General features: G+C 41.7%; 1 protein-coding gene across 7 annotated transcripts in view; it reads right to left on the reverse strand.

Annotated features, from left to right (window-relative positions):
- Positions 1-1156: 1156 nt before the first annotated feature.
- The window catches only part of UBE2D2 (ubiquitin conjugating enzyme E2 D2), a 35682-nt gene continuing 16394 nt past the window's right edge, over positions 1157-20444 (reverse strand). For all 7 annotated transcript variants that reach the window (XM_087760216.1, XM_087760214.1, XM_087760219.1 and 4 more), the window contains 5 exons: positions 20380-20411; positions 20211-20288; positions 20017-20122; positions 7940-8033; positions 1157-6031 (listed from right to left, as the gene is read on the reverse strand). In XM_087760216.1, coding sequence (XP_087616342.1) covers positions 5986-6031; positions 7940-8033; positions 20017-20122; positions 20211-20288; positions 20380-20411 — 356 coding nt within the window. In that variant the 3' untranslated portion in view covers positions 1157-5985. The remainder of the gene's footprint in view (positions 6032-7939; positions 8034-20016; positions 20123-20210; positions 20289-20379; positions 20412-20444) is intronic.

Here is a 20444-nt window from a genome sequence, read left to right on the forward strand (position 1 = left end):
CCTTTAATTCTGGTCACTGTTAGATAAAGAACTGGGTGTAGCTAGACTTCCAGTGCTAATAAACATTATTTCTCTTACATAGGAAGGCAGTGCAGAGCCTGAGACCTAACACAGTGACCAAACAAACTTGAGTTCCCAGCTTATTCAAAATGCCGAGTTGCATCTACACCCCATGACTTGGTCTTTCGATCCAATCCTTTGCAATTCCATCCTGAATCTGCTCTGCAGGCTCAGTGGACCCAGCAACTATCCACAAGAAGCTCCAGACCAGCAAGAGCTTCCATCAATGGGAGATGAACAACTTTTCCCTATAGATGGGGGGGCAAGGAAGAAGTGTATACAGCTGAGCAACTCGACAAGATAAACTCGCCAATAAATCTCTCACCGAGCAACTCGGTGAGATTTATCCATAAAGAAAGCATTCATTATAAATACATTTGTTCATGAAAGGGCAAGAATTGTAAATACATCCGATCCCCACTCACACTGAGATGGTTTGACCTAGCTATATGACAATAAAAACTAAATATTCTCACACAAGGAAGGAAAGAGGGGGGGTGCTGAGAAGCAGAAACACAACAATAAAACAAAACCTGTGGATGTCAAACTGGAGGAAGAGTAAGCCACAAGGGTAAGTCACAAGTTGTGGGAGCCCCTGAACAGTCAGGATAGCTCTGGTTTCCTCCGATGCCACATGCCTTGTGCTCCTGCACCAGAGCTGATCCCAGCTTTACAGAACTAACAGTGAGCCCACTGAAGCAAGGGCACAGGCATTAGCAGCAGCTTGCTATGAAATCAAAGCACCAACAAGCTTGTTATTAAATCACAGCTTCCAACAAGGAAGAGGACAACGTTGGGCTTGGTGAGAGCATATGCATTTCTACATCAAGTAGACAGAAGACCACCAAAGCTACTCAACATTGCCCACAAAGTACTGCCCATGTTCAGAGAGCAAGCCAGGCTTTGCAGGAAATTAAAAAAAAAAACAAGATGAAGGTGACTGGAGACAGCTGAGCAGAGGACAGTGCAGAACTGGATCGTTGGTGAGAAGGGAGAGAGTAGCTACAAGAGGAAAGAAAATAAAATGAGCCAAAAAGTGGTATAAAAGGCACAACTAAAGCAAAAAAAAAAAAAAAAAAAGGCAATCAAGCCACAGTAAGTTTAAGGGAATTATTTAATGGTGATCAAATTGCAACACATTACAACAGTACAGGTAGTGATAGCATAGGTCTATTCACACACACTTCCAGGTGAGGGCAGGGGCAGCAAGGCAATGGCTGCAGGAATCCCTCCCAAAGCCTCTGATTGCTGTTACTCATGCAGGGAGTGGTCTCCGTGCATCCAGAAAGCTGGACAGCAGAGTTTTTTTCCTGCTTTAACCTTCCATCAGGTGCCCTCAACATACTTGTCCCTGTGCATTCCCTGTAGGAAACAGCTTCTGCCAAACCCCAAAGCAACTAAGGTTTCCAGCTTCAATCACAGACTTACTCTAAGTCTACATAAAGGAGCCAAGAAATGGAAGGAAACAATAACCAGGGTGGATGAAACTCTTTTCTAGCTATCTGTAGAAGACAGAGGTAGGCTTCCCTAACACTGAAGGGATGAGAGCAAAACTGCTCCAAGGTTATTTGAAGAGGACAGCCTTCCTTCTACTCCAATATACCATGGGGCTTTTGTTCTTGCAGGATGTGGCTTCCAAGCCCTGCCTGGGCAAGCAGGCATGCCTGGCACCTAAGCCCAAGGGCTCCTCCATCCGGAGTGAAAGTGCTGAGCATGTTCAGAGATGTTTTGTTATGTTATCCTGGTTCTCTAGAGCAAGGTGACATGAATAAGTTTTAACTGCTTTGAGCAGTAGTTTTCTTCTGCACCTCCCACGTGCCCAGGTCTTCTGCTATGTTCTCCCCTGCAAGAGCTGCTCAGGGCACAAAGAAATCCATCCTTAACTGGGCAAAGCACTTCCCATTACCCTTCCTTTAGGCTTCCGATCTTCTACTGTACATCAGAACTGGGAACGAGAACCACTCTGGAGCCATTTTGCTGCTGTGAATAGCAAGAAGATGACTAAGACTGTCGGACAACGCAGCCAGGCATTTCTGTCAGCAGCTGCAGGTACCAAAAGCAAGGAAAGCCGTGGCCTTTAGTGGCAAGGGACAGGTTACATTTTGCTTTACTGAGCACACTGGGGACACAAGATCATATCCAACTTAGTCCCACTGTTTTTACTACATCATTCGATGTGTGCAGATCAAACAGAAAAGTCTGTAGGCACTCCAGTATGCACCGTACTTGAGAGCACTGGTGTAGCAAGGTAGTAACACAAAAATACCACCAAAAAAACCCCAAAATCACTCTTGCATTGCCAAAAAGCTATTAAACAAATGCAGCAGCACATGGTACCGAAGGACAAGCTAGATATTTCAAGCACAGTAACCAGGTCTCCAGTACCGTCCAGAATCAGCTCCATCCCAGTCTGTAGGTCCATAGATGTTGCACTGTAAGCCACGGTAACGTTTAAGCTAACTGGCAACTCTTGCACACTGACGAGTGGCTACTCAGGACTGAGCTAGAAGTTTCTGAAATAGACTGGATCACATTCTCTCATATGCAAGCACAGCACACGTACACAAACAGCCCCTGAAAACTCAAGTTACAGGCAATACACGCTGCAGTAGGTATATGCACTGTCAAATAATGCCAGCTACTTGATAGAGGCAGTGGTCCTAGAAGATTTACATGCGGTACAGTTCAACTGAACTTGGAGTTATTTGTCTTCTGGTGCACTCTGTTGCGGTGGACAGGCACAAATGAACACACGCAATGCAACCAGTCACAGTGTTTCAGCTTCACAGTGTTGCCAGAGCTGGAGGAATCTAAGCAGCCCAGCATTTATTTTTTTAATAAAACACATTTGCTTAGCACATGACACGAAAAAAGGGAAATTGCATGTACAGTCTACATCCACAGAAGTCCCAGCACAAAGAAAGCCATGCAAACTGAAGTAGTCAAAATACTAAATCAAGTTAAAAAAAAAAAACCAGGGACTGAAAAAGTTCATGACATGACAAGTTCAGAGTTCCTAGAAAGGCAACAACCAGAGCCCCTGGCTTCTTGTACTGTTTTACATTAGAACATACACAATACACTGTTTCAAAAGAGCAAGTTTCTAGTCCCAAAAAAGGCTAAGCTAGATCAGGTTTTAAATAAATCCTAGAAAAAAAAGGCTCCTTCATTTAGTTCACAGTACAACCCTCAGCAACAAATGGTCAGCCCACACAAGGGACAGCATATGTACTCCTACTTAAAGATCACCAGCCTTGCTTTTTACTATACCACAGCTTTTGTCATGCCATCAAGAAAGTCTGATCTGTTTAAACACTGCTTTGCAAGTATGATACAATCATCCCAACACAAGCAGATGTGTTAATACAGTATCTAAGCTGAAGTTGCTACAACATTCAGGACTCTCTTTCAATTCATGTATGGCCCTGTTACTTTCCTGTCACCTAGCGCATGCGACTTCTGCCCCACCAGAAAGGAAAATTATCCTCCTCAACTTCTACACTTGTTACTGCTCCCTTCTCTCTCTCTCCTGTGCAGGCCTCTGATCTCCTCCAGTACCTGCCAGTGTCAAAAACCAGCCAAATCTGCCACAAAAATCATTCTTGGGTGGCTCACTTGTAAAGCAGCTGTGGGAACCCAAACAAGAGCTTGCTGCAAGGTCCGCAACCAACCCACCCCTCCCTGTACTTCTGAGGAAGCGAATACCTGCCGACCCCACGGCAGAAACAGGGGAGGACGACTCCACCACCACTGATGTATGTTCTCTCCCTCGGCCACAGAGGGTCTAGCAGCAGTGTTAGCCTGCGTGTTAGAACACTTTACTAAAAGGTAAGGCCAGACATGGTTAAAGGTTAACACAAAACCAAGATACGCTAGCAGCCGCTAGCTTACACTCTAGTTTTGACAATGCAGAAAGTTTTTACCCAGGGCCACACTTCAGTGATAGGCCATATAGTGCTTTCTAAACCAGTGGAGACACCAACGCTTTGTGGCATAACACAAGTGCCAAGAGTTTAAGATGACCCAATAGCCAGCTCATATTCCTGCACACCATATTTCTCCCCCTCCCCAGTAGCCCTCATCCCTACATTGTCACTCAGCCAGGAAACATGGCCACATGCTTCATTTCTTTTCCAGCGAAGCTCTGCTCCACTGCTTTAGAGCTGCTTCATCCCCACACAGCAGCAGATTGCTAGTGTGGCAGTCTTCGTGCCTGCTGGAGATGCACACGTATGCTGGTTTCACCAACAGCTTGCTGCAGGGCTCCAAGAAACACTGCTAACGTTTACATCCAGGGGTGCATGCATGAGGACATCAAGAGATGAGACAAGTGGAACAGATTTAGACCAAAAGCAGTGGACATTTATTCCTCATTTGTGCAAGAGTGTAAAGATGCATTTGAAAATGGATAGGACAGACCCCTGTGGCTGGAGAGCTGGAGGCTACAGCCTCTCCTTCATAGTCAATGGCTTTGTTTACAATTCTACTAAGAGGAGATAAACTTGCAGACTCGCCTATTTCACACCAACGATGCTGGCAAATACACTTGTATACAAAAAAGTTTCAAACTACATTTTTCACTAGATTCAAGTGAAGACTTTGTTCAAAAAAAGACACATAGAAGTACAATTTAAAACTGTATGAACATTTGCAAATGTTTAGTGCAAAGTAATTATGTAAAAGCTACATTTTATGAAAGTTTGTGCTGATGTGTTTGGTAGGTTTTTTTTTTTACCCTTTTACATCCATTATTTTAGTTACATAAGGTTTCACTTACCTACAATACATATGCATTGTGTTAGGTCCCATGCAAGTGGGAATAATACCATTAGGCTTTGTAAAATGTCACTCATTCTCACTTAGTAAACTGCTTGTTTGGTTTAACAGTCAAGTTCCTGGCACACTACACATCCTGATTTCATGTAAGTGCTTAAGTTTGTTTGTCTTGTTCAGGTGCATAGCCTTGTGTGATGCAAACCAAACTGCTTCATGACTTCCAAATGCAACCATTTGTGAATGCAAAAGTTTTAGAGAAATCCACCATTAGTTTTAGCCTGTAACAAACTGCTCTTCAAATTAAAAGCCTATTCACACAAAGTTATATGTAATGACTGTAGTAATCAGTTTATTACACAGATTAATCATTCTTGAACGTACAAGCTCCAGGGGAGCAGTTGGGTCTTTAAATATACACAAGTTTTCTGTCAAATGAATTTTTACCCTTACATCCAGAAAGACCTAAGCAGTTAAAAAACCTAAGAAAAACAAGAGCTATTAGCTATGTATTAACTGAGAAACCACATACAAACCAAAAAAGTATGAAGGAAGGGAGAGAGTTGAAACAAATCAACATCACTTGATGCACTAATAGCTCCAATCCATTTAAATGTTGACCGGTTAAACTTAGACCTTAAACACAGGATGTGGGTACAGTTTATCTCATTGGTCATAACATTTACCTAAGGTGTAGGTCCTTCAGAATAAAATGAATACAGAAACAGCTTCAAGTTCTTCACCTTGCTTTTCATAACTGTTATGAGTTTAAAAGGATTCCACTTAAAATCCTTCACAGATCAGCACTGTCCCTAAAAACATGAAATCCACCATAACTCTCCCATTCACATTTTATTACCCAATTTAAATCAACAAGGAATGCTTTTAGGCTCACAAAGTTATGACTGAAGAACCAGCTTTTCACACACACACTTCTCTGCTAGGAGTCAATGTTGGTACGGGGAAATACAGTATTTCTATTTTGTTGTTCCAAGTATGTACAACACGCAGCACTGCTGTATCAGGTAAACATGTGCACAGGGGAAGATGAGGCGTGGGCTCATAGAAAGCAGTCAAATGGAAATCAAAAGGACTTTCTCTTTCAGAGTTCCCCTATCTTTATTTGTAGAGGTTATCCAATAATTTCTTTAATTACATCGCATACTTCTGAGTCCATTCCCGAGCTATTCTGTTGTACCTGTATGTATAAAAAGAGGATTTACTTAACATAACATCCAAACAGTATTTTGACCCCAGCAGTCTAGTCTACACATGGCATGAACTTACATTCTCTCCAGTAGTATCATGAATTTGTAAAATTTAACAGCAAACTGAAATATTAAGGAAACAGGGGAAACAAGAAAGCCCACAGTACTTCATGGAAAAGAAATAACTAGTCATATTTACAACAGGAATACGAGATCATTGCGATTCAAGCCACAAAACAGAGCTAGCACAGGTCTGCGGGGAAAGTATTTTCAGGAAGTCTTTACCTGCACCTCCTCCAGCCCTCAACTGCTGCATCCCTGGGAAAACTATTACTGCAGGTTTTAATTTTGGCATTCTGGAAAAAATAGGTGATGCTTCCCTCCCACTCCATTCTTCTTCTCTTCAAAAGTTAAGCCTAGTACCTGGTATCTACTAGGCTGCCAAACCCCAACAGGCTTGTTTCATGCTACATGTTGGATTTGGCTACTTCACTGACTATCAGGACACAATGATTTGTCCACCAGAATTTTTTTTTTATTCTGAAAGCACAATATGTCCCTTTTCCCAAGCCACCTGTAGCTTTTGCACCCAAATACTCTTTATAGCCAGAGCCACTACTAGAGGAAGCTCAGGATACTTATGTAAAAGAAAGCAGTCATTGTGATTAACAGTACTGATAAAAGCTTATTTCTGACAACAGAAGGCAAGTTGTTCTTGTTCTACAGAATTTGTAGAAAAAGCATAAGGCACTTATAGGAAGAAGTTTCCTAGTTATATATGTCGGCTAGGTTCTTGTGCTGGAGTTTGGTCTGTAGACAGCGTTCTTTAGCTTAAAGAATCTGGCAATCCACTCATGAAGACGAGAGCATTTGTTACTTCACTGTTCTGAGACTACTCAAGAAGCAAGTCCAGTTATGTTTAAGCACAAAATTTATTTCCCTATTTTTGGAAAAAATAGGAAAGAGTCCTGCATACATTAAGTGCAGTCAGTCACTGTTAGCTGCATCTCAAAATACACACTGCTACTCTTGCAGCTCTCATTAAAAAAACACGATGGATGAACTAACACTGCTTCTCAAGTATGCAGTAGAGTAAGCAAGTTTGTGGATCATTTTCCCTTCCTATCTTGTTCTCATCAGATGACCATGTAGCTTCAGAAATTAAGACTACTGATCAAATCTGGAAGGGAACAGTGAGGTAGAAAAGTGTTACTACAGTCATTAAGCTGCTGCTTTTAAAGTGCTCATTAGTGCTGGAGTTCTCTCCCTTCTTGCTGTTTACTTCATCGAAGCTTGGAGTCCTCCCACCCCACCTCTATACCACTTGTTCTTCCCCTGTGTTGTCAAATGAAGATGAAACGGGGTTTTTTTGTTATTTCTTTGCTTGTACGATTCCATCACCACTAGCTAGCATGGAAATATTCTCTCACTAGAGTAACTTGTTCTCCCTCTGCTGGTTATATAGAATTAAAGCAGGCAGTGAAGGCTCTTAAAAGCTGGTCACATCTAACTCAAGAGCTCCATAGGAAACAGATTTGCATTGTTCACTTCACATTTTCATTAAACCAAGCAAATCTGTAATTAACAGCTACAACACTAACAAAAGACCATTGTATGGAATAAAAATGCAGTAATAAAACCACAGAAGTACAAGGCCTCTATATCCTTCACTTCTGCTGGCATATATACCTTTTTCCTACAACAGTGCAATGCTGTTAAGATAGCTGTACTACAGATCCTAGGAAAAAGCTCTGAAAAGACCACAGTTAAAGTGAAAAAGGCAAATCAAAAGTTCACACGCTTTTCCAAGAAGCAGGTCCCTTCAGTTCCCCTTTACTATTTAAGTGTGGATTCTGCTCTGTTAAGGATGTGACATGTTTTTTGGCATCCATACTCACTTTTCTCTATCTGTTTTGTAGATCCGTGCAATCTCAGGCACTAAAGGATCATCTGGATTGGGATCACACAACAGAGAACAGATGGACAAAAGTACTAGGGAGAGAAAAAAAGATACTGAATTAGAGTTGAAGTGCAGCTGAATACACCTGTAGAAGTCAGCCTGCCCACTTTCTTCCCCTCTAGCCATTAGTACTAGCATCATTTTTTTAAAAATGCCAAGAAGCAGTAATCCCACATGCTTCAGCCATGTTACTTTGAACAAAAATCCTTACCATTTAACTACACAACTTTGCATGACCACAAGTTTTTAAATATCACCACCACAACTGGGAACCTCCTGGAACAGGTGTATCAGATAACAGCCTTAAATCACAAGGCAGAAGTGTTCTATCTGAAACCGTACCTGAAAGCCTTCTCAGAAAGCATCCCTGCTTTTGCACTTGAAGTACAGCTTTTCCCTAAACCAGACAACCTCATTGTTAATGACTTGCAAAAGCACTAACCGAAAGTCAAATGGCAGACAGATCCAACTGAGATGAAGGAAGCATGAGCTGCTCACAGATACTTAAGTACTGTTTAAAAAAATGCTAGTCTTGCAGAGAATTAAGAGGCTTTATCCAATTATTTTCTGAGCATAAGGTAGGTTTAGATGGATTAACTGTAGAATAGTATTCAAAATGAATCAAGAAAGCACAGCCTACCACACTCCTCAACTTTAAAATTTCAGTATAAATACTGTATATATCCCAGAAGCCACATCCCACTCATATGATGCTGCTCAGCATAGCGTCAACCTTCATCCATAAAAGGAGTCAGGAGACTGCCTGCAAAGCTACAAATAGCACGTGCACATTCTTATGTTCACACCAAAGTAGAAGAGATGAGAAGGCACTAAGTTATAAGCAAGGCATATTGGGACAACACTACATGAGGCATGTCGAGGACATCTTGCCCCCCTAAGAAATGCCAAACGTTCCTTTGTATTGCTTTCTCTCAGCCTGTTTTAATCAAACACTGCCACTCCATATGTCCCTTCACCAATAGCAGCAACAGCAGAGTTGTCACAGTGCATCCTCCAAGCAAGTTGGAGATGACAGCAGTTAGAAGGCACTAAACACAAATCTGTTCAAACTTCCATTGGTTGCTACTGTGCTGGGGAACAGGAGGCAGAACTACTGTGCTGAAAGACATAAGCTGAAAAATAAAAGAGAACAGCACGCATTATACTATTCTGTTTGGGGGGCGGGGGGTGTGGTTTTTAAGACAGTTAAAAACAGAGATCACAGAACAAAGAACAGCTAGATACAGCCAGAGAAAGAGGGGAGAATAGGTCTGATATTCATAGAATCGTTTAGGTTTGAAAAGACCCTTGAGACCATCGAGTCCAACTGCAAACCTAGCACTGCCAAGTCCACCACTAAACCATGTCCCTAAGCACTACAGCTACAGATCTTTTTAAAAACCTCCAGGGACAGTGACTCAACCACTTCCCTGGGCAGCCTGTTCCAGTGCTCAATAACACTTTCAGTGAAGACGTTTTTTCCTAATATCCAATCTAAACATCCCCAGGTGCAACTTGAGGCCATTTCCTCTTGTCCTATAACTTGTTACTTGGGAAGAAAGACCTACAACCTGCTTTCAGGCAGTTGTAGAGAGCCATAAGGTCTCCCCTGAGCCTCCTTTTCTCCAGACTGAACAACCCCAGCTCCCTCAGCTGCTCCTCATAAGACTTGTGCTCCAGACCCTTCACCAGCTTCATCGCCCTTCTTTGGACAAGCTTCAGCGCCTCAGTGTCTTTGTTGTAGAGAGGGGCTGAAAAACTGAACACAGTATTCGAGGTGCAGCCTCACCAGCACCAAGTACAGAGGGACAATCACTTCCCTAGTCCTGCTGGCCACAGTATTTCTGATACAAGCCAGGATGCTGTTGGCCACCTTGGCCAATATTCACATAAACTGGAGAAGATTTTCACAGCAGGACAAAAGTGAAAGCTTCGCTAGGTCTTAACTGAGCTACTTGCTCAGTGATGAGGACACCAAGAACCCAGAAACCCAGTTAGTTCAGTTTTCCTACATAGTTCTGTAGACCCTTCATTAATGAATTATCAATTTCAAAAGTTAAAAGCTTCTAGAACAAGTTTAGTAACAAACTGCTCCTGATTTAAGTGAATATATTTCTTGTTCTAGAATAAAGAACTACCTCTTCCTCCTTCTCCTGATTTTTTTTACTGTACACTTGTAAAAGAGCTTAATTATTCTCTACCATTGACTGACATTTGGACCATTTATTCAACTATCTCAGAAAACAGCTTCAGAGCGGGAAGGCTAATTTTGTGCTGGAGGCATGTAGAAGCCACTAGTCCTGAACTGCTGTCCCTTAGCAAGGGACACAGCACATTTAGTACCCTCTAACACTTTCCATCAGCTTCAGCACTGTTCCCCCCCCACCACACACCAAGTAAAACTCACATTAGCATTCAGCAATGGGAATCTCTCTGCCACCTTACACCCAGCTGCTGCTTGTCAGTTTAGCTTCATCACAGTCATTTCTCCAGCTATTTTCTTGTAGCTCATTTCTTTGTATTTGTCAGACTCCACTGCTCTGGTCACTGAAGTTTCTTCAGCTAGTAGGATGAGTAAAACAGCTTCCCTTTAACAGAAGCTGTAGGAAATCCAATCAAAGTTTTCTGGTCAGCTATTACAACTACTCCCTCAAGTTTTATCTTACCACAGTCCTTTAATAACCAAGGACTTTTTTTGAACAAGATGGCTCACCTTTCATCAGCAGAACCAAGTTGCAAGTCCATCCAGTCCTCTCTGACTACATTCCCCAACCACGATAATGCCCCTTTCCCCAACACCCATGGTACTGGGTGGGAGTTCCTCTTTGCGCACCTCATCAGCCTTGCAAAACCACCACCACCATCTGCTCTAAGCACCAGACCAAACTCAATTGGTGTTCAGCAGTTGGTCAGCACAGGCATCACGATAACCAGGGTGTTGCTTTGTGTCCTCCAGAGCAACAACAGTCCGACAGGCTGACGCTGCCTACAAGCCAGCTTTGTCTAGCAAGATGCAAGTCTGCCTTGAACAGCACCTCCTTTGCCAAAAGGAAAGGGAGAGCTAACCCCTGTCCCAGTCTAGGAGTTACAGTTCTTGGTTTACAGGCTATCACCATGAGCATATCATTGCTACTTGCTGGCCATTAAAAAAATCCCATGCCACTAATACTCTTTACTAAAATGGGCTGTGGTTTGTTAGAACTCAATCAGTAGCTAAATGCTTCCTGTGATGAATTCTGGCAGTCTAGTCACCTCAAAGCCCATTTCTAGGTTTTGTTCCTCAGCAGTTCACTTGTTTTAGAAGTTCCACTCCAAAAACCTTGAATAAAAATGAACACAATTATTTGGCTTCAAGCTGCATTGCCACATTCAGCTGCTTTGTTTTATTTTTGTAAGTCTTCATTAATCAAAACTATTCTCCATTATGCTTGCTCTTGCTGGTAACTTCACATCTTTCCCTTTTTATCTGTATAACCTCAGCAAAACATTTTTAACTGAGAATTATCTAAACTGGTTTAACTGTAATAGCCTGCTGAACCCAGCTATTTGTCCAAAATAAATTCAGGAAGTTTCTATTGAGGTTTTCCACCAGAACACTGCATCTACTTGCATGTTTTATACCAACTCATGTAAGCAGCCTCCAGACCACTACAAAAAAAAAACACCTTGGAAAAAGGTACCTTCTCAAAGTTTAAGGAGCCAAGTACAAGAGAAAAGAGGAAGTAATCCTTAAAAACATTAGTTAGATACAGGAGTTCTTTGATGCATCAGAGTAACTAACTGGACCAACACTGTGGAAGGGAATCACCAGACCACCTTCTTCTGCAATAAGGTATTATTGCAATGAATTTCATAGCAAAGCTTTGACATTTACTAGTCAAATGACTACAAGATCAGCAGAAGACAATTAAAAGATCTCATCTCTTCATTCTGAAGTGTCAAAGCTGCCCAGTCTGTAGCAAAACATTAGGCAACTTAAAACACTGTCAGTTTAAAGCTCCCTTTCATTCAAAAATTGGTTTGCTTCAGCTTTGTTTTATTTCACCAACCATGGAGCCTATTTAACTCCAATACTTCAACTGTGATCCCCATCTATCTACTGCAGAAAACAAAAACAACTTGTCCTTTAGTGGGCTTCCTACTGCTGTGGACTAGCATGGACCAAGTACTTCACAATGACGAAGGCACTGAGAACACCAAACTAATCAAGCAGAAAGACTGCTAACAGTGTTTCTAAAAAAGTAATGGGCTTAACTTCCCCATAGAGCAGTGATACAAATGCACTCTCATCAAGCAGAATCATCACTTAAGAATGCTCCAGCAACATGCTCTTTGAGGCAAAATGAGGTCTACTAGCATGACACAGCACAACTCTGATCCCAGTTTCCACTGGGAGACTTCCCTTTACAGAGTACATAACGCTCCAAAATGAAACGACACTCTTTAAGGCAGCTCCTCTGTGCAGACAATCATGCGATTTACAGCTTGTCAACAAGTTTAGCTACAGCTTATTGCTGCAAGATCAACCTCATCTTCTCAGGCTTCTGTGCTCTTATATCACTAAGAGTAGTCTGCCATTTCTGATGAGCAACTTCATCTTCCTGGTTCTACCACACCTGACTGAAAGTGTGGGTAGATGCAAATTCAATATGTAAACTCCATGGCTGAGTTTCTTCTGCTGTGAAGCAGCTCAGTCATTCGTCAGGACAATTCATGAAGTCAGCTCTCCACAGATCCTTCCAGCACTAGCCAAACAAGCAATAGGGAAAACAATTTAAACCACCATCTGTCTACTGGAACATCTATCTGCCTGTACAAATCTAAGAGGCACATCAAAGCTCCTGGAACTCAGGAGGTAAATAGACTCTTAAAAGCCAGAAGCCCTTAGCTCCAGGTGGAGGGAATAAGCTCCACAGCCAAAAGATGGACATCCTCCCTAGAGTGTCAACAGGGGAAGGAAGTCAAAGGTGCCTAGCAATTTATACATGGCAATTAGCTTCTGTTGATGTGAGGAATGACTTTATAACCAAGCGCATCATGCGGCTATGACACACCCTTGTATGTCCAGAGCACGTAGCTGCAGCTGGAAGTGGTCTTTAGGAGCCAGAAGCAGCTTTGTACGAGCCACAGTGTTTAACACTCCTTTGCACACATTGTGTTGATGTTCAAGTCAATTGGGCTAAGTTGACTTCTACAGCAGTTTGACAGTCCAGGTCATCACTGAAAAACTCTATTTAAGCCTTGTTAGAGGATGACGTAAGACCCAAAAGCTACACCCTCTGGTTTCTTCAGATACCAGCACTAGAATCATAGAATCGTTAAGGTTGGAAAAGACCCTTAAGATCATCGAGTCCAACCGTTAACCTATCACTGCCAAGTCCACCACAAAACCACGTCCTCGAGCACCACATTTACCCTTCTTTTAAATACCTCCAGGGATGGAGACTCAACCACTTCCCTGGGCAGCCTGTTCCAATGCCTGACTACCCTTTCAGTGAAGAAGTTTTTTCTAATATCCAGCCTAAAAGGTATTAGATCTGCCCTATCACCCTGTACTGAGACAGTAATCCCAGTTAATCAGGAAGTGTAGATACTTTTGCTGCAGAAGCCCGAGACATGACCTGTAAGGCGCAGGCTTCCAAAAGATTGCCTGAAGGAGCTGATGATTATCTTCACTTTCTCAATGCAGAAGTCATCTTCCAAATTCAAAATCATTCACTTCATTTGCAAAGCCTGAACAGGTCTAGTATCCATCACTTCCAGCTGTCCCCTTAATACAGGGTACTAGTCACTATAGATACTGCTATTTAAGTCTAGCTGGATTTGCAAACAAAACTTGCTTCAGTAAAGCACTCATCTATGGGACACTTCAGGATAAGGAGAAGTGACTGAGGAGCAATGGAATCTCCACATGAATCACAACAGGGAGATAAAAAGCAAGCATCAGTTCTTCCAAGGTAATGAGTTACCCAGAAACAAACATCTTAACTGGTTGTGTTCTGATTCAACAGCTGTTTGGTGCAGTTACTACTCTCTGAAGAGAGCCAATCTAGAGTTCATCTAGGAGTAAAGGGTTTTCTTGGGCACCAAGGTGCATAGGTCAAAAACAGATCATGAGTGAAACCCTTAGCTCTCTCCTTGAAGGCCTCTGCTATCTTAACATTTATCTTAAAGGCAAAGAGCACATCACTTAATCAGCAGAATGAGGGGAAAAGATAAGTTGCCTTTAAAAAAAAAGTTATTCCTGTAGGCTCAACTCCTGCATGGGTCAAAAGGCCTCAGCAGACCCCAAGCCAGTCTTCTCCCAAGCTTCTAAGCAAGCATAAGACTGCACCAACAAAATTTTTGTTAAAGTACCAAGAAGGTGATGAGCCAGTTACGTTGTATGCCAGATTGCCTGGACAGCAGGATGATACTCACTCAGCTATCTGTCCTAGCTGAAGTCACACAGTAGTCTCAAAATCACCATATAATCAAAAAGCTTGTGCACTGACATGGAACAGTCTGATAAAACAGGTTAGTATCAATTCTTGCACACCACAGCAGTATCACAAGTTCACAGTAATGGAAGCACCCCATCCTGCCTGCTCTGCCCCAGCTGAACGACAAATATTATATCAGTAAGTTTTTTCTATGGAAAGCAATTTGTCATCCTCCTGGAGACCAGGCCACAGGTTCTGACAGACAGTGCTGTGCTTTTTGATCCAGCTCATCCAGCCAAGTTTCCAAATATGAAAATGAGTATGAAAGTAACAAAGTTTGTCAACTCAGGTTTCATTCAGCACAGTACTCTGGGAATTATGAAACATCTCTGCTAGCATAAGTTTGAGCTTTGGACACATACTGCTGCTGAGGAATTCTTAATTCAATTTTGGAGGCTTTATCCAGCTGTCCTACCTCTCACACCAGCTAGGGCTCCTCCTTTGCTAATCATCAGTCTGACAGCCAAAAGCTTCCACATCAAGGTCCACTACTCCTTAGATCACTATTCCTCCAAAATAGGAAGAAAGCTGACTCCTGGAAAGAGTATTCATCTATACAATCACTATGTTTGAGTTCCAGGCCTCAGACTTTTGAAACTTTTGAGGCATACAGTTGTCAAAGTTTCATTAGCACTGACAAGCATTAAGCATAAAACACAACTGAAAACACTACTGGTCCAACAAGTTCAAGAGTTAACTATCAAATGACTGGCTCTGACTGTGAACGGGCAAGAAGCATCTGAGTAAATTAAAGGAACTCTGGACTCTGCTTGAGTTAAATCCTATTCCTTAACCGCAGTCTCATTTCAAACTCTTCCAGCAATCTTACCTAGTCTCACAAGTAGCATACCTTTAAATCTGAGCAGTTTAAACTTCTTACTTTAAAACAACTTTTAATTCCTGCTAAGTCAGTTCAACAATTTCTGGTGACAAGAGAAGAAAAGTTAAGTTTTGCCCAGTGTGTCACAGACTGGTTGAGGTTGGCAGGGATCTCTGGAGACCATCTCATCCAACCCCCCTGCTCAAGCAGGGCCACCTAGAACAGGTTGCCCAAGACTACATCCAGATGGCTTTTGAATATCTCCAATGTGGGACAACTATACAACCTCCTAAGGCAACCTGTGCCAGTGCTCAGCATCCTCACAGTTTAAAAAAAAAAAAAGTGCTTTCTGATGTTCAGAGGGACCTTCCTGTGTTTCAGTTTGTGCCCACTGCCTCTTGTCCTGTCACTGGGTACCACTGAGAAGAGCCTGGCTCTGTGATCCCCGCACCCACCCTTGAAGTATTTATATACATTGGTAAGATTCCCCTGAGCTTCCTCTTCTCCAGGCTGAGCAGTCCCAGCTCTCTCAGCCTGTCTTCATAATGGGAGATGCTCCAGTCCCTTCATCATGTTAATGACCCTTCACTGGACTCTCTCCAGCATGTCCATGTCTCTCTTGCTCTGAGAGCCCAGCACTGGACACACTGCTCCAACTGTGGCTTCACCAGGGCTGAGCAGAGGGGAAGGACCATCTCCCTTGACCTGCTGGCAACACTCCTCCTACCGCAGCCTTCTTTGCAGCAAGGGCAACATCTGGGAAGTTACACAAGTAGCTACATTAAAGTTACAAAAGAGTTGGAAGTGCTAGACTGAAAGTTTCCCAGTGCAAGCCTAGCTCAGCACATATGGAGAGACTGACACATGTCATGTGACAAAGTCATGCCCCCCCATCAGTCATGTGGGTAACCACCACAACAGGCAAATTAAAAGCCAAGAGGATGATCAGAAACCATATTTCTCGATTCTGAAAACTGCACTGTGAAGATCAAGTTCATTTAGGTTACTGGGTGCTTGGGAATTCCCACCCAGTAAGTCTTAGTAAAATGACTCCTGAACACCTGTCAGAGCAGCACCACAGAAAATTCACACTGCACTGGGCATGGAAGAGTTCGAACAGTGTGAGCTAAACTCTTGAGTGAATGAGACTTAAGTTACTCACTGCCATTCACCAGGAAGGGTCTTCCACCACACTTAATATAAGCTCCATGGTTCATTAGTTATAAAACACAGTGGGAAGAAGTGGGAGGGAACAGAGCAAGTTAGCCTGACCTTTACTGAAGAAGTATTTCAGTTTAGTATTAACTCTTGAACATCCACTTGCCATACTCAAGAGAAAGTGGGATTTTCCCCAAAAATGGCTGAGAACAGTTATAACCATGTTAAAACACTTTATTCTCCTGTTTAAGGCAACAGGGATTCTTATTTATGCAGACCATGATATAACATTTTTAATTTAAGCCTACACATTCTGCTTAAGCTTTGGAGTTTAAAACAACCACCAAGGTGTGTTTAAGACTGTATTTTAAGATGATTTATTCTACAATATATATTCTTTAAGGAACACTTACTTCAGAATTACTAATACAAGCAAGTTAGCTGTTCTACTGAGACACTCAGTGTTGTTCTCCCAATTCTTCAGAATTTGTTTTAAGAAGTCTAGGAGGGACAAACATTTAGAAAGACAGACCAAAAACCCAAGATGCTAGTCACCCCTACTATGGTAGTCAAGATCACTTTATCAGATTGCTTACAGAGGGAAAGAAACTTCCTTATTTATTTAGCAGTCTCAAAGAAAACTGCTCCAATAGCCCCCACACTCAGGCCTTCGCTATCTTACCCGGCAAAAAGGGCAGGCTCCCAAGCCAGATACTCCAAGTGCCACCTGGAGCAGCCTACCATCCTCCAGAGCGCAAGGAGCCAAGACCCCTACCTTTACCACTTAACTGGGATGATTAAGTAGCACTGACATGATTTTTCACAGTCTTTCCACCAAAGAAGTGGCACTATAGATTAAAAGGAAGTCACTGCATACCCCTTCACCTTTCCCATTGCAGGTCAGGATGAAAAACATGTTCATGTGCTACACATTAATTGCAACATAACATCTAGCCCATGTGAGCTGCTGACAGTGTTGCCTACCAGATTCCTCAGGAGTAAGAAGCTGTGTATCATAAGCAGTTTCCCAGAAGAACTGTTTCTAATCTTCCTGATTTCCCTATCAGTAGAGAGAGTAAACTTTTTTTATAGCTGTGTTCTACTTATCTGCTTACAGATTTTAAATTCAAACCGTTTGCTCCCAATAGCATCCCCTTTTAAAGGGTGGCACAATTTAGGAAATACTCTAAGAAATCTACACTACAAATACTAAATTGCTGTTTTGTAAGGGATGTAAGCTTCATGCTGAATAACTGAAGTCTTGTTATTAACTTTTAATTACCTAACCCAACAGTTTTTCCTACTAGCAACACTTTATTCTTTGATAAGGCTAATCAAAGAGTTACTAGAGAGCTGAAATAGCCTCAAAGTCTACAAAGACACAGTTCTAAATCGACTGAAAACGAGATTCCCACCCTAAATGACTGAAGTTGCCTTTGTGGAATTTATTTATACTAGTTCAAGACAGGAATGCTTCTTTTAAGTATCCTCTCTTGCCACTTACTAAGTTGAGGCCTGCTTTCTGACAAGACATCCCTGTTATTTCTGAGGGAAGTATTCTGAATTCTTATGAAGCCACCCATAAGAATTTCTTTTGATGCCTTTAATTCCTTCATTAAATGAACACCAAGGGAACTCAGGCAAGATTGTTTTCTCACTGGTTACATCTGTATGTGTTTTGTGCTATACAAAGGAGAGTTTGTGCATCCATATGAACACTTCTGCAATGAGTGAAAAGCAATCAGCAATATAAAGACACCTAACCTCAGGGAGCATACTTTAAGAGGGAGATAGGGTGATAAAAGGGGCTAAGTAACACAAAATGGCCACACTGATCCCATGGCTTACTCTAGCTAAGCCACAAGGATGCAGTTTGAAGAGGATAAAAAAAAAAGAGTTCAAGGCAGAGAAGAGGAGATGGAGATGTTAAGAGCACACTGCAACTGTATTTGGGTTGCAATATTAATGTTAAGATATATTCTGTGAGTGATTAAAGCTGACAGACATTAACAGGCAATCCACTGATGCCCTTAACTAGCCTCTTAAATTCTTGCTCTGTCTTTTTCCAACTGTCCTAATTCCAGTCTATCCTCCAGTACTTTTAAACATGCCACACAGTCATTTTAGGACTGTAAATCAAATGAAAGTAAGATACCATGCCACACTACACATCCTCCAACTGCAGTAGTCTAACCAGTTACATAGCAATTTAATCAAAACATAATAGATGTCAGTACTTAGTACTGAATAACAGTCAGTACTGAATAACTGACTTAATGCTTCCAACAGTAGCCAGTACTTGACTGAAAGCACTTGTAAGGAAAGCTGTGTCAACCTGACAATCACTTTCCCTTGACTGACACCATTCCTTCAGTTCTTTCAACTCACAGTGAAGACTTTCAGCTTCGTGCACTAGCAGATTCACTTCTGTCAAGAGGTAAGTCAAGATAGTGTTTTGCCTTTCCAACTGTTTCTACAAATGCAGAAGCCTTCAGCTGGACAGAAAAGGTAGGAACTTTTGTGAGTTCAGTAAAAGGGAGACAGTTATGATGTGCAAGGAAGGAGTACTAGGAGTCACCTCTCTGAACCAAAAAGAAAGTGTCTGGGAACATCACATGTAGTTGGAGGGAAGAATTACAGGCAACAGAATAGCCTCATGGAGCTGGGATACATTGTAAAGATTACTGTACTTAAATGTGATATCTGCAGCATTTAATTACAAAAACAGTGTGAAGCTACAAAAACGGAATGGTCAGGACATGGTCCATGCATAGAAGAGACCAAAAATACTCTCAATTGACATGGCTAGATCTACAAGCTGTAGATCTACACTTTCAATAGCCAGAAACAGCAGTAAAATTAAATCCTGGGTCTTCTTTCAAGGTGTTTAAAACCTCCTATTTGCATTAATTAATATGAACGCTGCTCTACCAGGCAAAGGACATATTCCAGTGCCCCACAAGCTAACACGTTTCACAGGGACCAAGATGTTTTTAGATAAAAAAAAAAAATTAAGACAGTGCAAGCTTGCCGAGTTTTAAAACATGTTTCAGTAGTCCATGTCATTGAAAGTTTTATTAAAAAACCGACCAACACGCACTTCTGATGTTCCCTGGAAAAAGAGACTTTTTTTAAAGATAACAAAATCAAAGCAGGTTCAACATTTTTTGAAGGCCACAGCTGTTCCCCTACATATTTTACTTGGTGTGCATTTTGAACATTGAAGTCTTCCATTATCATGTACTAGGTTTAATTTTTTTTTTAATTTAGTTAAAGTGTTTAGACTCTGAGATGAGGTGGCAAGACTATGTACTTAGTGTAGTAAGACTTATCTGATCCACTGGTAAAGTTGAACAGTCTCCCTATGGTCACAGGGAAATTGCATGTCCAGAGCATCCTGCGCTCATGAATTGGCTGCAAGGTAAATGTAGAGTCACAAGACTGAAGTAGTGACCACAGAAATGGTTGACAGCAGGAATGCAGCAGTTTTTACATTGTAAATCCAAATCAGTAATTCATTTCAGCAGAGTAAAATTAAATGAGCATTGGAGGTACCTTTTGAAATAGTTAGTGCTGGGGACCACTGTGATCGTAGAATATCAAGACAAATGCTGCCATTACTGTTAATATTTGGATGATAGATTCTTGTTGTAAATGCAACCTGCAGAAGAAGGAAAATTTCAGTGTAGGATCACAAATGTACATTACACCATATGGTAATGAACAGATTTATGGTACAAGCCACTCACCTTAGGTGGTTTGAAGGGATAATCTGTTGGGAAGTGAATTGTCAAGAAAAAAACTCCACCTTGATAGGGACTGTCATTCTGTTAATGAAAAAGAATCATTGCAGTTTGAGGAGTTATTACGAGAAGGCTGGTCATAAAAAGCTATGAACATCAATTCTCTCATACTTACTGGTCCCATTATTGTAGCTTGCCAATGGAACACTGAAAAAGAGAAAAATTTACTTCAGTTTGGAG

This window comes from Nipponia nippon, unplaced genomic scaffold, assembly GCF_047370975.1.
Source record: "Nipponia nippon isolate SJK-2023a ecotype South Korea unplaced genomic scaffold, ASM4737097v1 scaffold_21, whole genome shotgun sequence".
Classification (NCBI taxonomy): domain Eukaryota; kingdom Metazoa; phylum Chordata; class Aves; order Pelecaniformes; family Threskiornithidae; genus Nipponia; species Nipponia nippon.